This window comes from Achroia grisella, unplaced genomic scaffold (genome assembly GCF_030625045.1).
Source record: "Achroia grisella isolate CSIRO2021 unplaced genomic scaffold, CSIRO_AGI_Agris_v1 utg168, whole genome shotgun sequence".
Taxonomy (NCBI): Eukaryota; Metazoa; Arthropoda; class Insecta; order Lepidoptera; family Pyralidae; genus Achroia; species Achroia grisella.
In genome coordinates, this window is record NW_026712669.1 from 363,277 (window position 1) to 381,529 (window position 18,253).

The 18,253-nt window shown below is 34.5% G+C and overlaps 1 protein-coding gene across 1 annotated transcript in view; it reads left to right on the plus strand.

The window, feature by feature from the left end:
- LOC131841415 (cationic amino acid transporter 2) overlaps positions 1-18,253 on the plus strand; it is a 49,411-nt gene that overhangs the window by 23,558 nt on the left and 7,600 nt on the right. The window contains exons 2-5 of the mRNA XM_059189732.1: positions 10,147-10,375; positions 12,980-13,264; positions 13,971-14,075; positions 15,235-15,521. Coding sequence (XP_059045715.1) covers positions 10,147-10,375; positions 12,980-13,264; positions 13,971-14,075; positions 15,235-15,521 — 906 coding nt within the window. The remainder of the gene's footprint in view (positions 1-10,146; positions 10,376-12,979; positions 13,265-13,970; positions 14,076-15,234; positions 15,522-18,253) is intronic.

Sequence of the window (18,253 nt, forward strand, 5' to 3'; positions counted from 1 at the left end):
TATACATAGAAAACACTCAGACCGATAAATACAATCATGCTCATGAATACAATTATTTGTGCCGTGCGAGGAATCGAACCCGCGACCATCGGACGTAAAGCGGTGTGCTAGACCGCTAGACCACCGAGGCCGTCAAATGAATCCGGTAATCTTTTTATTTAATAACAATCCCCTTTTTAATCAAGAACCAACGACAAGTTGAAATCCAATGTATTAAAGAATCAATTTAAGATGCATGTATTGTGCTATGTGTAACATTCGTTCAATGAGATCCGGTACAGCATTGGTATTCTGTAAGCATTTTACAACTCATTTCACTCACTGCTTCACTCAAGGCACTCATATAGTAATAAAAATAATAATAATCTTAGGATAATTTACACAGCGCCATCTAGACCCAAGTTAAGCCAACTAAATTTAAGAATCAGTTTAAGATGCATGTATTGTGCTATGTGTAACATTCGTTCAATGAGATCCGGTACAGCATTGGTATTCTGTAAGCATTTTACAACTCATTTCACTCACTGCTTCACTCAAGGCACTCATATAGTAATAATAACACTCACACATACATACACGCGCACACACACATACACACACTCTGCACTTATAAGTGTCAATAGCTGAGAAAAATAAAGAATAATAATAATAATCTTAGGATAATTTACACAGCGCCATCTAGACCCAAGTTAAGCCAACTAAATTTAAGAATCAGTTTAAGATGCATGTATTGTGCTATGTGTAACATCGTTCAATGAGATCCGGTACAGCATAGCATTGATATTCTGTAAGCGTTTCATCACATCATTTCACTCAAGGCACTCGTATAATAATAATAATAATAATAATAATAATCTCAGGATAATTCACACAGCGCCATCTAGACCCAAGTTAAGCCAACTAAATTTAAGAATCAGTTTAAGATGCATGTATTGTGCTATGTGTAACATCGTTCAATGAGATCCGGTACAGCATAGCATTGATATTCTGTAAGCGTTTCATCACCTCATTTCACTCACCGCTTCACTCAAGGCACTCGTATCAATTTACAAATATAAAGTTCCTACTGAGCTATCGAGGTTGCCAATATTTCTAAAAAAATCGCTTGTACCTGTTGTACCTCCATCCCGCTCTCAAGAGTGTGGCACAGCAGTTGCTATCGAGTTTACAGAATACATTGGCATTCTGTAAAATTCAAATCAGATTTATGTCACATCGTATATTGGTACAATCTCATCGCGGATTCTGCTTTCGAATTCGTAAATGATGCTTACAGAATAGCTCTACAGGAAAACCGCACGACCTCGATCCGAGGCCTCTCATCGACATCCAGTTGGTGAATATTCCACTACATTCATTGTCTAAACTAAAAACAATACTTTCTCGTTTCTAGAACGTTGAACTCTTAAAACTATTAAGCACATTGAACTAGTATTATGTCAACACATAAATCAGGACTATCTAGCACGCGCAACTTCAGCGGCACGATTCGCATTTTTTGCAACATCTTTCATTACTGCTCCGCTCCTATTGGCCGTAACAATAATAATATTTAATTCAGATATATTTTATATATATGTAAATTCAAATTCAAATTCAAAAATCATTTATTCATGTAGGACATTTTAGCCGCTTATGAACGTCAAATTTTTACATTCTAATTTTATTTTTTTTTTCCCTACCGTCCAGTTCGGTATATAGATCCAATTGAGAAGAACTGGCAAGAAACTCAATTGAATTACTTTTTTTTTAAAGCCAGTTTATTTACAATGTATATTTATATAGGTGTCTATGTCTAACATTAAATGAAAATTCAGTGCATGAACAACTATTGCCACGCACACTCGTCATTCAAGTAATCGTTTAGTGAGGCTTTGCTCAGTAAATATGATTTAACAGATGTTTTGAATTTATTTAAGGGTAATTCCAACATATCCTTTGGTATTTTATTGTAAATTTTTATACCTATTCCCAATAGGTCTCCTATTAACTTTTTCTAAACGATACTTGGGGACAGCAAGTTTGTCTTTAAATCTAGTATTAATATTATGAATATTGCTATTTTTTGGAAATGTATAATATAATCATCATCATCATCATCGTAGCCCGGAAGACGTCCACTGCTGGACATAGGCCTCCCCCAAAGATCTCCACGACGATCCTGTATAATATAATATTTGTATATATTTATGTAATTTATAATTGTATTCCGTAGATATATATTGTATTTATCGTTCTGTTTATATTTTGTTGCATTTTATTTACCATTTATTATATTTGCATCGCCAACAATTATTCTCTGCATCACCTATGGTTGCCTGGTAGAAAATGTTGCATGGTGTCAAGTCCGCCAAATGTACTTTACTATATTTTGTATATCGTGTGCATTGAAGTTAAATAAATAAATTATTATCCATAGTGTTATTTACAGTTTCATAAATCTTATGTTTTTTTATTGGGTTATTTGGGCTATTGTCAGGTGCCTGTAGCACCTGTAGCACTGCGACCTACATAGATCTATTGTGCTCGCCTTTCAGAGTTCGCTACCTAGACCCGTCAAAGACAAAAATTAGAAGATATTCTTAGGAGCGATTATTATAAAACCCCTGGCCTCGGCTGCGTCACCGGATAGTTCAGTCAGAGAAAACTTGACCGTTGTGAGGAATTCCCGAATTGGAATTCCAATCCAAACCATAAGCTAACAGTCACCTGTGTTTACTTCAGTTTAGCATGACGTTGAGCGTGGCCAGTTACCTGGTTTCTTGGGTCTTTCAAATGTATCATTTGGTTAAGGGAAATTTATGAGAATTGCCGTTGGGGAATTGTTATTAACTCTAGTTTAGTATACAACCGAAATTTTGTTTACACTTGTCGAAGCAAAATTAGGTTTGAGAGAACCTTCGGGAAATTATTTTTAACTTTAGTCTGCAATCGAAATTTAATTACACTTGTCGAAGCAAAATTAGGTTTGAGATAACCTTCATGAATACAAATGTTTGCACCGTGCGAGGAATCGAACCCACGACCATCGGAAGTAAAGCGGGATACTTACCCGCTAGACCACCGAGGCACCGAGACACAAACATTTGTATTCATGAGTATGAATGTTTGTATAGTTCTAGGTATTTTCTACGTATAATATGTATGTATTTACGAAAACAAAATATCTATGTATTTGTATCAGTTCTCTAGTACCCATAACACAAGCTTTAGCTAGCTTAACTTGGGTCTAGATGGCGCTGTGTGAATTGTCCTGAAATTATTATTATATTTTTTAAGCTTTCTAATTTTAGGTTCTTTGCTATATAATTAAGTTATGTATATATATCATATTTATTCATTGTGAATTACTTAAATAATTTTAAGTATTACTTCCAATAAATTAAAAAAAATCTGTACATGAGGATAGTTCTTATAACAGAAACATAAGCCTTGTCTTGATATACAAAAATAAGATTAATTATTCCTATCTAAATATATATAACTCAAAGGTGACTGACATACTGACTGACTGTTATCTATCAACGCACAGCCCAAACCACTGGACGGACCGGGCTGAAATTTGGCATGCAGGTAGATGTTATGACGTAGGCATCCGCTAAGAAAGGATTTCGATTAATTCTACCTCCAAGGGGATAATTTAACGCGAGCGAAGCCGCGAGCAAAAGCTAGTTATTCATAAAAGATATTAATCACTCGAACTACCTATTATAAAAATACGTGCCCTTTCATTTAAAACCTTGTTACAAAATGCGGATATAATAGTTAAGTGAGTACCTACATATATACATATAAATAAAATTGGAGTGTCTGTTTATACTATTGAAATAACCGTTTGTTACTACATGCATATGAATATAAATACGGTACATACAATAAAGTAACATATTTTTTTTCAATTTTTGCTTGTCTGTTTGTTCCGGCTAATCTCTGAAATGGCTGGACCGATTTTGATGGGACTTTTATTGGCAGGTAGCTGCTTATATGGAGCAACTTAGGCTTACAATTTTAGAAAAATTCTTTTATTTTAGAAAAATATAGTTATAGTCCACGCGGACGAAGTCGCGAGTACAGCTAGTTGAATAATATGTTATACACTATAAGGTCTCCACTTGTATCAATATAGATTTGTTTTTAATTAGTTTTCACAATAAGCAGTTAACCATGACTTAACGTTACGTATACGATCCATTGTTAAAACTAGTTATATTATATTGTATTATTATATCGGTTGTACATAACATCATACACTTTATAGGTACTACAATAATATTTTGTACACATTACTAGTTGTGGCCGCGACTTCACACGCATGAAATTTAGCCTATGTGTTATTCTGATGAATAAGCTATATTACTGTAAAGTTTCATCAAAATGCATCCGGTAGTTTTTGCGTGAAAGAGTAATAAACATCTATCCATTTGACGGTCTCGGTGGTCCAGCGGTATAGTACATCGCCTTACTTCCGATGGTCGCGGGTTCGATTCCTCGCATGGCACAAACATATGTATTCATGAGTATGATTATTTGTATCGGTCTGTGTGTTTTCAATTTATAATATGCATGTACTTACGAAAAAAACATATCTATGTATTTGTATCAGTTACTTAGTACCCATAACACAAGCTTTAGCTAGCTTAACTTGGGTATAGATGGCGCTGTGTAGTCCTGAGATTATAATTATTTAGTCCTGGGGTCTAAAGGTCGAGCCAAGACATAGAAAAAACATAATAAGTTAATTACTCACTGAGATATCACAAAAGCGGACTTATCTCCAGTAGAAACATCTTCAAAGTAATTTAGAGAGCGACTTCTTTTTAGTTTTACTGTCAATGATGAATTAATTCCGTGCAGAAACAAAGGTTATTTTTCCATACACGATAAACTTACTACGGTCGTTACCTCTTATCTCTGTGTAATTATAACTTTCGCTAAGCCTATCATAAACAATGATATGAACATTACTTTTTATATATTGTTAACAAGAATGATACTCTGTTATCTCACAACTACTCCTAATATTCTGCTTTACTCGTTTAGTACTATCATTAATTTAATCAATTTCATAAATAATATGCCAAGAGGAACCTTGAACCTTGATTCTTGTTGAAAAACCTTGCTACACCCTGTCGGTGTTATTTATTTATATAACTTTAATGCACAAAAACAATGTGTACATATGGCGGACTTAATACCATGCAGAGTTATCTACCAGGCAACCATGAGTGGTGCAGAGAAAGATTGTTGGCGGCGCACTAATATAAATGAGAAATGTAAAAAAAGATATAGCAAAATATTTTAGTGTCCCTAACTGTCAAATATTTTTCATATATGTACATATAAAAAATAGAACTACAACAATAAGCTATATTAATGTAAAGATTCATGAAAATCCACTCAGTAGTTTCTGCATGACATAATTTTCAAATTGCCTAATAAATGCAACACCCACAAAATCTACATAAACGCGCATACAGACATTGTATTATTTTTAATTAAATAATATTATGTTTGTTTGATGTGATCATAAAGATACAACGTATCGCCATGACAAGAGAGTAATAGATCTTCTTGTCACTGTTTGGCTCGAGTCACCGAGTGATTCTGTACTTTTGTTTAGCACACGCTACCTGAAATTATAAACATCGCTTCTGTTTTTTATACCGGTAAGTGTCTTTATCCTTTTTTTTTAACTACAAACAAGATCTTAAGGACTAGCTGATCCGTGCAACTCGTTTGCATCGTACATACTTAACATTTATCGTTATATTTCGCCCAGTTTACATAATGTCCTTTTACATTACAGCTTATATCATTCTAATGTTTGAGCTATATTACTGTAAAGTTTCATCAAAATCCGTTCAGTCGTTTTTGCGTGAAAGAGTAACCATCCATCTATTCATACACAGAAATGTTCATGATATTAATAAGATTTATAACAAAAATATTAACCCTGAACAATTTTACAGAGCGCCATCTAGTCAGAAGCTAAGCAGAACTAGTGTTATGGGTACTAGACAACAGATATAAATACCTCAATCCATTTTTAATACATTATGTGCATACGTAATGCAAATATTGCATGCGTCATACTCGTGAACGGGTGCTGCTTGTAGGGACTGGCCTGCTCTAATCACTATGACTGATTTCCTGTTATTAATTATTTAACCAGTTGGTTGTTTCAACTGGTAGTTTGAATTCATACACTTAAACTTAAAAATGTAAAGTAAGAATAAAATTATTTAAAAGAGCAACACGCAAGTTTCTGGCTCGTTCTTCTTGTGATGAGACAGCTTACCGAATGAGCGGTAGATTAAAAAAAAATGTGATGACTATTCAAAAGTGCTTCAATGTAAGTTTATTTTCATAAATGATTTTCTATTTCTATTCTTGCAAATATATTCATAATATACTTAGATACAAAACAACCAAAGCAATATAAACAATCATACTCATTTATACAAATGTTTGTACCGCGTGGAATCGAAACCACTACCATCGTATGTAAGGCGATGTCCTAAACCGCTACACCACTGAGACCGTCAGAATTAGTAGTAGTAATAAATTATATAAATAATCATAATCTAATACTAACATCGGAAAATTGATAGGTTCGTACGATATTTGTTAATTGGAGTGTCACGGTCTGGGTACAAGCGTACAGTGATCTGACTTCGTCGACCTTGGTCGTCACGCTCCATGCACATGGTCAACCTTTTGTGTGACTTCAAATTCCAGCAATTATCAAACCACCAAAACACGGTGACATACTATATCTTCATTTGTTTTAGAGTTTTAAAAAATATAAAAATTGCTACCACTTACTGATATTATAAACGTGAAAGTTTGTGAGTATGGATGGATGTTTGTTACACATTCACGCAAACACTACTGAACGGATTTTAATGAAACTTTACAGTAATATAGCTTAATGTTTATATTGTATTTTTTACATTGCACTGAATAAAATATTTTTCTTTCTTTCTTTCTAATGTTGTAGTTTTATTTTAATATTTATTTTATTTATTAACACTTCATTGCACCAGAAATACAAACAATTAAACAAAGAACAAACAAATAACAAGTAATAAGGTACAAAAGGCGGTCTTATTGCTTAAGCAATTTCTTCCAGACAACCTTTGGGTAGAGCAGAGAAGATAGAAAGTGGTAGATGGCGCAAGAATAGACTAGAGATATAAAAAAAGGCATAGGAATTCTAAATAATAATAATTTACATATACTACTTACATATATACATAATACAATTTATTTACTAATACATACATCATCATCATCATCTGCTTCATCCTTATCCCATTTATTTGGGGTCGGCGTAATATGTTTTTCGCTTCCATTCATCCCTGTTTGCAGTCATTGCGTCATTTACTTCCTTTCTTACCATATCATCTTTCACACAGTCCATCCATCTCTTTTTTGGCCTTCCTCTGCCCTTATAACCATCCACATTCATTTGTAATATCTTTCTTAAAATATTATCCTCGTTCCTACGCATTACATGTCCATACCATGATAGACGATTACTCTTCAACCTCTCTGACACCGGTGCCACTTTCATACTTCCTCTAATGTATTCATTCTTTATCTTATCCATTTACTAATACATACATATTATACATAAATACAAAATACATACTAGAAATACATAACTTTAATGGATAATTAGCGATAGATAGGATAGTCAAGAAATTGAAGTATAAACAAAATGTACTCTACATTTTGTTTATACTTCAATTTCTTGAACGGAACGGTAAATTTAAATACAAATTTAGAATAAAAAAAACTTTTGACATATTTAATTTCGAGTCGGAACTACTAGCTTTAGCCCGCGGCTTCGCTCGCTTTAATGTATCCCCTTAGGTGTGGAATTTATCAAAATCCTTTCTTAGGGGATGCTTACGTCATAGTAGCTTTATGCATGCAAAGTCTCAGTCCGATCGGTATAAAATTGACCAAGTTTCATATAAACTTTCATTCCCTTGGGGGTAGAATTAATCAAAATCCTTTCTTAGCGGGTGCCTACGTCATAATTTCTACCTGCATGCCAAATTTCAGCCCGATCCGTCCAGTGGTTTGGGCTGTGCGTAGATAGATCACTATGTCAGTCACCTTTGAGTTATATATATACATATATAGATTAACATCAATCCGGAACGGAGTTAAGATCAACTAGTACTTACATATAAACAATATACATACACATATATGTATAATTAACACAAAAACAAAAAAGTACGATCCAACGAAATTACGGCCGTAATTTTGCTGTCACAAAATTAGTCTTCACATTTGTGTAAACAACTGCCGAACAAACACTCGCTTTTACACTTAAAACACTATTATTATGATAATTTGCACTCAATAGCTAATTTATGGTATTGTCAATTTTACTTTACTTACTTACGTATTTGTGACGTACACTAGTATTTCAGTATTTATTAAAAATACGGCTGTACAGAACTCTTTACTTTCGGGCCGGTAGCCTGCACGACAAATCGTATTTTTAAATAGTTATAGTTTTCAATTCAATTCAATTCAAAATATCTTTATTCATGTAGGTCTATTACAGACTTATGATATGTCAAATCTACCGTCAGTTCGGAATGATTTCGAGATGAGAACCAAGAAACTCAGCTCGTATTCTTTTCAAATAAATGTTATACATGTTTACAATAATACAGATTCATTTTTAAATTCAATTTTGGGAGAATAGAGTGACCACCAGCATATGCTATTGCAAAAGCAAATAGTCTAATCAGTGTTCGTAACCTGAACAGACCAGTCCCCACAAGCAGCACCCGTTCACGAGTATTTTATACGAATATTATGCTTGCTGCTTGTTGCTATGGTTTTCTTACTATTTGTTCTCTATTTTTATAATATATATACATTATATACATACATATTGCGCGAATATAATAATAATAATAATAATAATATAATTGGAAAGCACACACCATCGTTGGCTGCACTGAACGACCCCATCGTCCTACACACAGTCCTACACAACAATCTAATCATGCTTGGCTAAGGCCCGCCTGTTTGCTAGATATATATATATATATATATATATATATATATATATATATAATTTATAAAATTATATATGTTTCTTTTTATATAGCTAATGTAAAATTTATAAAATTATATATGTAGCAAGTAAACAAATTTGTATATTAACAATAATAATAATATCTCAGGACAATTTGCACAGCGCCATCTAGTCCCAAACTAAGCAGAGCTTGTGTTATGTGTACTAGACAACTGATATAAATACTTAGATATTTTTTGTAAATACATACATAATATATATAGAAAACACCCAGACCGATCCTTTCATAGCCATGAATATACACGTTCCACCATGCGAGGAACCGAATCCTTGACTATGGGAAGTGAGGTGGTACTAAACCTCTAGACCACCTGACGATCTGTCAAGACACAGACGCACTGTCGTTCGCCATCTTGTGATATTTGAATAATAACCTATTTGCTGGAAGAAAGGTGATTCATTAAACTCCATTACTAGCAATGTACCATGTTATATTGACCTTCACGCAGTTCTCTCTGAATACCAATGTGACAAATGCCTAGTGAATTTAACGTTTGCCTCTTGAAACCATCGTGATAAATTACTGTGCATTTACCACGATGGGCTAACTGACTTTAAGCTCATCCTATCATCCTCCACTGGTGCCCCGCCAGCGTATACCGTTAGCGTAGGCCTGTGAATCATACCGTAACATAAATAATAACTTTCCTATTTAATCATCTATTACTTTAAACTATTTTTATTACAGACTAGCTGTACTCGCGACTTCGTCTGCGTGGAATTTAACTTTATTTTTCTAAAATAAAAGTAGCCTAAGTTACTCCTTATTACATCAGCTACTTGCCAAAAATGTTCCGTCAAAATCGGTTCAGCCATTTCAGAGATTAGCCGGAACGAACAGACAGACAGACAGACAAAAATTGTAAAAAATGTTAGTTTGGTGTATGTACCGTATTTATATTCATAGGCATGTAGTAAAATACGGTTATTTCCATATTACAAACAAACACTCCAATTTTATTTATATGTATAGATTATTATAGACTATCTATTAATTAAAACAATTATAGTTACAGATGGGCTGTGGTCGAATATTCGCGGCGCTCCGCCGCTGCAAACAATTAGAAGGGGATACCACATCACAGCTGGCCAGGTGTCTGGGACTAGTGGACCTGACGGCTCTCGGGGTCGGCAGCACCCTAGGCCTGGGAGTGTATGTGCTGGCTGGTGCTGTGGCTAAGACAGTGGCGGGACCAGCTGTCACATTAAGCTTCTTAGTGGCTGCTATTGCCTCCGCTTTTGCTGGTAAGAATTTTTTAATTTATCTAATTTTTTTTTTAATTTATTTTAGTTTAGTTATAATTACATGTAATATTATTGCATAGTATAAAACAAAGTCGCTGTCGCTGTCTCTCCTTCCCTATATTACAACGGAGCTATTATCAACATCACAAACATATGTACGTATGTGTATATAACAATACATCGAGGAGTTTTATATCGACTATCTTAATCATTATTACATAATATAAATCAAAGTCGCTGTCGCTGTCTGTCCTTTCCTATGCTATGCTTAAATCTTTAAAATTTCGACTAGGTTTTTTAAATAGATAGAGTGATTCTAGAGGAAGGTTTATATATATAATACATGTCCACCTGTGCGAAGCCGGGGTGAGTAGCTTATGTAGATAGACGACTACCAAAACATATTTATTACAATATCAATCTGAAATTGATTTTTTCTTTATTTATTTAAACAGTCGATCCAGTTAACTTGTAATAATGTAGATAGATGACGAGTGCCGTAACGTATTTACTACAATTACATATATTAATAAGAATGTTAATGTTGACATAATGAGCTAAGAAATTTAGAATAAGTTTTTTTAAACTCACTAGAAAAAAATTAATATAAATAATATAGGTACATAATTACATTATATATTACTAAGATTTTATTGTTAGTAATTAAAAATTCGAGAAATAAAGAAGAATTAACGAAGGTAAAGAAGAAGAAGATTATAAAAATCGTTTCATCCATCTATTTTACTCTCTTATGAACTTAATACATAGAGAAAAAAGCGATATATATTATTCAATCAGCAAGTAATATAAGCCGCAATTTATGATAAAAAAGAAAATTCTACAAATGTTAAAGCCATACAAAGCCGAGCCACATCACTAGGTTTGCTTTCCGTGCATTGCCTTCTGTATCCTCAAAAAAATGCATGCATAAATTGTTAAAAGTGTACACGAATAATTACATTAAAACAAACAAACTTTTGATTTTATAACAACACCTAATTAGGATTAGGATAAAGATTGTAAAATTGTCATAACAAAACAAGAATTGGCCTTAATTTTTTATTATATCCAACAATATGATAATAACTATAAATTTTATATTTTCCTGCAAAAATTTTAAGACAATTCATCACGAAAACTGCTTGTAATAAGATAAAAGTAAGCCTTATTAAATAACTGAATCACGTTCAAATATTTAACATTGTAACTATGAATAACAAGGCACGAGTTTTACATAAAAGTATACGTGAACTTAGTCCAGCGTGTTGCAGATGTTTTGTTGCCTGAACAAGCAACTTTTACTTTTTGCCTCGCACAACCACATTGTGGAATCACCTTCCAGCAATGGTATTTCCGAACCGATACGATATTGGAAAGAAAGAAGAAATGAGCTTATTCCTTTTTAAAGGGCCGACAACGTACTTGCAATTCCCCTGGTGTTGCGGGTGCTCTGGGTGGCGGTAATCACTTACCATCAGGTGAGCCGCATGCTCGTTTGTCTCGTGTTATAAAAAAAAAGCATATGGTATATCAGTGAGCATGTGAATAATAATAAAATACGTATTAATATTACTGATGATAATGATGTCATCCCGGACGATTTCGGCCACGGCGACTGTTTCCAATTCTGGTTTTGCCGGTGATGTGCTCGCATGTGATTATGCTGCTGTCTAATATAGTATATTATATATGTATATTAGTAATGTGGATTGATAACCCCATTGCTAGCAATGTACAATGTCAGGTTGACCTCCACGCGGTTCCCCCTGGAAACCATCGTGACAAATTCCTGGTGAGCTTGTCACGATGGGCTAACTGACCTGACCTCATGCTCATCTTATCATCTTCCACTGGTGCCCCCTCAGCGTAAACCGTTAGCGCAGGCGTGCCTGCGCTAATTATCATCAAAAAATTTATAATCCATAACCAATCGATTATCATAAAAAAAAAATATGGTTCAGTGTGCTGACCCGTAGTAAAACTACCTTTTACCATCACACCGCTCGCTATCGACAGGGAATTCATCCTTGCACACTGGAACCTAAGCAATCTCAGACAGTGCAGTTTCAGAGGAACTTCCTCCCGCGTACACTTAGATTGTGGCTACTACTAACTTATTGCCGAGGTTTTCTCACGAGACAAGAAGGGTTTCAGGGTTTCTTAAGAGTCGGCAAGGTGCACGTTACACCCTTGGTGTCTTTAGGCCTTGCGCAACGTTAACCATTTGCCATCAGATGGGCCGTATGTGTATTTCCCACCGTAATAGTATAAAATAAATCTAATACACACAAGAATAGAGTCATTTTGATTCTGTTTATTTTTTTTATTTTTAGTAATCATCTGTAATATATGTAGTATGTATATGCGTTTTGTAATATGCGTAAGTTTCTTACTTGTTCTTCTTGTAATCAGACAGTTTTCTAAATGAATGGTAGTTAAATTAATATTTTTCTTTCTTACTTCTTCTTTAAAAAAAATAAGTATGACTGTTCACAAATTCTGTTCACACACAACAACACTTAAATTTATGTTTATTTGAATAAAGAATTGTTATTCTATTATATTTAACAAATATTTTTCTATATTTCTTTTTTCTTGTTTCAGGTCTGTGTTACGCAGAATTTGCATCGCGAGTACCCAAAGCCGGTTCAGCTTACGTCTACAGCTACGTCAGTGTTGGAGAGTTCATAGCGTTCACAATCGGTTGGAACCTGATCCTGGAGTACGTCATCGGAACGGCCAGTGTTGCTAAAGGCATGGCCAATTATATAGACAGCCTATGCAATAACACCATGGCAAAAACCATGACTGAAATCGCGCCTATCAATGTCAGCTTCCTTGCCGATTATCCTGACTTCTTTGCATTTGCTTTGGTACTGCTTATTACTGGTAAGTTTTTAATTACAATTTATAAATCTTTATCATTACATATTATAAAACAAAGTCGCTGTCACTGTCTGTCCGTCCCTATGTATGCTTAAATCTTTAAGTACACAACGGATTTTGAAGCAGTTTTTTTAATAGTCACTCTAATCACTCTGATTCATGGGGAAAGTTTATATGTATAATACATGTACATCCGTGCGTAGCCAGGATGGGTAACTAGTAATATTATAAACGCGAAAATTTGTGAGTATGGATTTTACTGTAATATAGTATTTCATCATCATCATCATCGCAGCCCGGAAGACGTCCACTGCTGGACATAGGCCTCCCCCAAAGATCTCCACGACGATCGGTCCTGCGCTGCTCGCATCCAATGCCTTCCCGCGATCTTGACCAGATCGTCGGTCCACCTTGCTGGAGGCCTTCCCACGCTGCGTCTTCCGGTCCGTGGTCGCCACTCGAGGACTTTACTGCCCCAACGGCCATCTGTCCTACGAGCTATGTGCTATAGTAGCTATGTAATATAGTATTTACGGTATACGATTTAGTTGATTAACCATTTTCAGGAGAGATTGCGTCATAGTCATGCCACTAGCATCTTTACTAAGTATTTAGACTATTTGCCATAATTGCCAATAGTGGCATACAATAGATGGTTTAATGTTTATACAGTTATTCCCTAATGGGACAATAAACATTTGTATTCCAGGTCTACTCGCCTTCGGTGTGAAGGAGTCCACAAAACTGAACAACGTGTTCACAGCACTGAACATGATCACTGTCATTGTGGTGGTCATCGCTGGAGCTGTCAAAAGTAACCACTTTATATTTAATACTATCTGAACCCGCGACTTCGTCTGCGTGGAATTATACTTTATTTCTTTTAAATAAATTAATGTTTCCAAAATAAAAGTAGCCTAAGTTACTCCATATTACATCAGCTACCTGCCAAAAAAAGTCCCGTTAAAATAGGTTCAGCCGTTTCAGAGATTAGCCGGAACAAACAGAACGACAGACAGACAGACAAAAATTTCAAAAAGTGTTATTTTGATGTATGTAACGTATTTATATTCATATGCATGCAGTAAAAAACGGTTATTTCAATGTTACAAACAGACACTGCAATTTTATTTATATGTATAGATTATCTATATGCTCTTGGAAACCCAAAGATTTATTATTTATTTAGTTTCTAATACGGCAAAATTTTTGGTCTCTTTTTGCTCTCTCTAATAAACTTACCATGTTTTCATCTTTCGCGACAATTATTTAGACTTCATTTGAAAGTCTTCTTCAGGCTACATGCGAACAACAAAGATTCGAAGACTTCTTAGAAAATAGCGTTCATTATAAGAAAATAATTTATTACCCAGTAGCTTTACTGACGACAGTATTGTAGAGTTTGATACATGTCTAAGTGCCTAACGTGTAGTCCTATAGCTGGACCCAGTTTCTCCCTATAAGAGAAAGATCATCACTTCAGATCCCAAATATTCTATGAAGATATTAGTGAAGAAACTTTACTAGCGTTACGACAGTCTTTAATGGTGATTGAAATTCCGACCGTTATTGAATCTACACCCGTATAGCTGCAAAAAATTTGTAATCTCCCACTTGCTAATTGTAGCGAAAATAATACAAATCCATTAAGTAGTGAAATGGACTTCTGCAAAATAACACCTAATTCGAGTAAATATATAGAAAGATCATCATCCGAGTTACTCGATAAACTTTTACACAACCGTTGGATAGCTATTATATTGAGGTAGCAAAAAAACATTTGTGAAATCAGAGCTATCGCTCTCTCATCTATAGCGTACTCTAAATACGCATCCAGTAAATTGACTATGTACCATAATTTGCGTCATACCGGAATGCAATTCAATCAATCTAGAAATTTAATCAGAAAGGTTCGCATGCCGAGAATTTTGTAAATAAAATCAACCGCTATATCTTAAACAATTCATCCCCAGGTAATCCAGATAACTGGAGGATCAAACTAGAGGACATTCCACCGGAATATAAGGATAAAGCGGGAGAAGGTGGTTTCATGCCTTGGGGAGTTGCCGGCGTGATGGCTGGTGCTGCCAAGTGCTTCTTCGGCTTCGTGGGCTTCGATTGCGTGGCTACAACCGGGGAAGAAGCAAAGAACCCTAAAAGGGACATCCCACTCTCTATCGTGATGTCGTTGGTCATAATTTTCGTGTCTTACTTCAGCATCGCTACAGTACTGACAATGATGTGGCCATATTACCTACAGGTCAGTTTAAAAGAGTGGATTATATAAACTTATTAATATTATAAACGCGAATTTTTGTGAGTATGGATGGATGTTTATTACTCTTTAACGCAAAAACTACTGAACTATAGCTCAATCAAAAATCTCAGAATAACACATAGACTATAATTTAAAAATATATTATGTAAATTGGGCGAAATCTAAATATATAAAACTCAAAGGTGACTGACATAGTGATCTATCTACGCATAGCCCAAACCACTGGACGGATCGGGCTGAAATTTGGCATGCAGGTAGATGTTATGACGTAGGCATCCGCTAAGAACAGGATTTTGATTAATTCTAGCCCCAAGGGGATAAAATAGGGGATGAAAGTTTGTATGAAACTTTGTCAATTTTAAACCGATCGGGCTGAGGCTTTGCATGCATAAAGCTACTATTACGTAGGCATCCCCTAAAAACCGATTTTGATAAATTCCACCCCTAAGAAGATAAATTAACGCGAGCGAAGCCGCGGGCAAAAGCTAGTGTTGATAATTATGAAATGATTAGATGCTTATGTACTTGTTTAATTATTTATTTTAACAAAAAGACGACATCTTTTATTGTCTTAACAAAAACCGGAAGTGGGTCAAGGTGAAAGAATCATAGATAATAAAAATATAACAGAGAACACAAAAGTTGTACAGAGTAAGTTACTTTAAATATAGAGATTAATATATTCTAACACTTCCACCAAATTAGATCTTTCCTCCCTCCCGTAAAGAACATACTAATTTAAGTAACAATCAACTTTCAGTAACAATAAAAACTTATACCTATAATTACCATTACTTAACAATTATCTAAATATTCATAGTTTTAACTGCAATAGATAGATAGTTATATTATATTGTTAGAAACAAAAACAGTCCAATTAATGAGAAATTAATTAAGTATATTCAGTTAGTTTTGACATCCCTATTTTAGATCTCATGAGTTTAAACTTTTCTTTAGGCAAAGCTTTTGTAAAAATATCAGCATACTGATTATTGCTACTAACATAATTCAGACTGATGATATTTTCATAATATTTTTCTTTCATAAAATTATACTTAATGTCTATATGCTTACATCTCTTATGGAAATCACTATTTTTAATAACGTTTATTGCACTTTGATTGTCAATATTGATACACACAGAACTTTGATTATATTCACTAATATCACTTAATAACTGTTTTAACCATATCGCTTCCTTTGTGGCTGCACAGGCAGCCATGAATTCAGCTTCAGTTGTGGACAATGCCACAGATTGTTGACGTTGGGTGCACCATGTGACTGCAGCACCATTTTTAAGAAATACATATCCTGTTACTGATCTTCTAGTGTCAGTATCATTTGCAAAATCAGCATCACTGTATCCACATAGATCAGCACTATCTGGATTAGACACATAGCATAGACCAAAGTCTTTTGTTTCTTTCAAATATTTTAATATTCTCTTCACAGCCTTGCAGTGAGATTCATTATAAGAATGTAGGAATCGACTCACCTGACTTACTGCAAACATAATGTCAGGTCTGCTTACAGTTGCAGCATGGATGAGTGATCCGACTACTTCTCTGTAGGGATACTTGCTCTCTAGTGAGCCATCACTTTTCTCCAGTTTGACATTGGGATCAGCGGGAACACTGTTGATATTTGCATCAGTCATATTAAATTTTGTCAACAATTGTTCAATGTATTTGGTTTGATGTATAAAAATACTGTTTTTGATTCTTTCTATTTGCATTCCTACAAAATTGCTAAGTGATGATATTTTTAAACTAAAATTCATTTGAAGATCATTTAATACATCCATCATGACATCTTTGTCTTTGCACAACAGGAGTCCATCATCAACATACAGACAAAGATAACATTTAATATTATTAATTTGTCCAATGTAAACACACTGATCAGCTTTGCTTTTTACAAAACCAAATTTATTAAGGACTGAATTAAATTTTGAATTCCAGCACCTAGGTGCTTGTTTTAATCCATATAAAGATTTAATTAATTTACATACCATGTTTGGTTTACAGTCCAATCCTTCAGGTGGTGTCATGTAGATATCTTCCTTCAGTTCACCATATAAGAAAGCAGTGGTTATGTCAAATTGAGTAATTTCCAAGTTTTGTTGAGCTGCTAGTGACAACAGTAACCGAATTGAATCATACCTTACAGTAGGTGAAAAAGTTTCGTCATAATCAATACCTGCCTTTTGTGAATATCCTTTTGCACAAAGCCGAGACTTATAGCGAGGTCCAGTTGATTCATCTTTGATGCGGAACACCCACTTACATCCAATTACTTTGATATTTGGTTGCTTTTCTACCATTATCCATGTACCATTTTGATGGTGAGATTTTAGCTCACTTTCTATGGACTTTTTCCAGTATTCTGAATCAGTTGAGGCAAGTGCCTCCTTGTAGCTCATGGGAATAGAATTTGATTCATTTTCACTGCAGCAAAGATAGCCTTTTTCTTCTAATTGTTTTGATTCAGAGAATATCTCTTTATTTCTTGGTCTGAGCGTTATATTGGACTGTGGTAGTGACTCAATGTTCATTCTTGGTAAGTAATCACTCTCACTCTCTGTAGTATTATCAGTATCTGAGTAATATTCAGTTGCAGTCCTTGTGGAGTTCAATGTATTATCAGAGCTTTCTGATGCGTGGACATCATTTGATTCAGGTGAGTCACACATTGTATCTGCTAAATCCACTGGA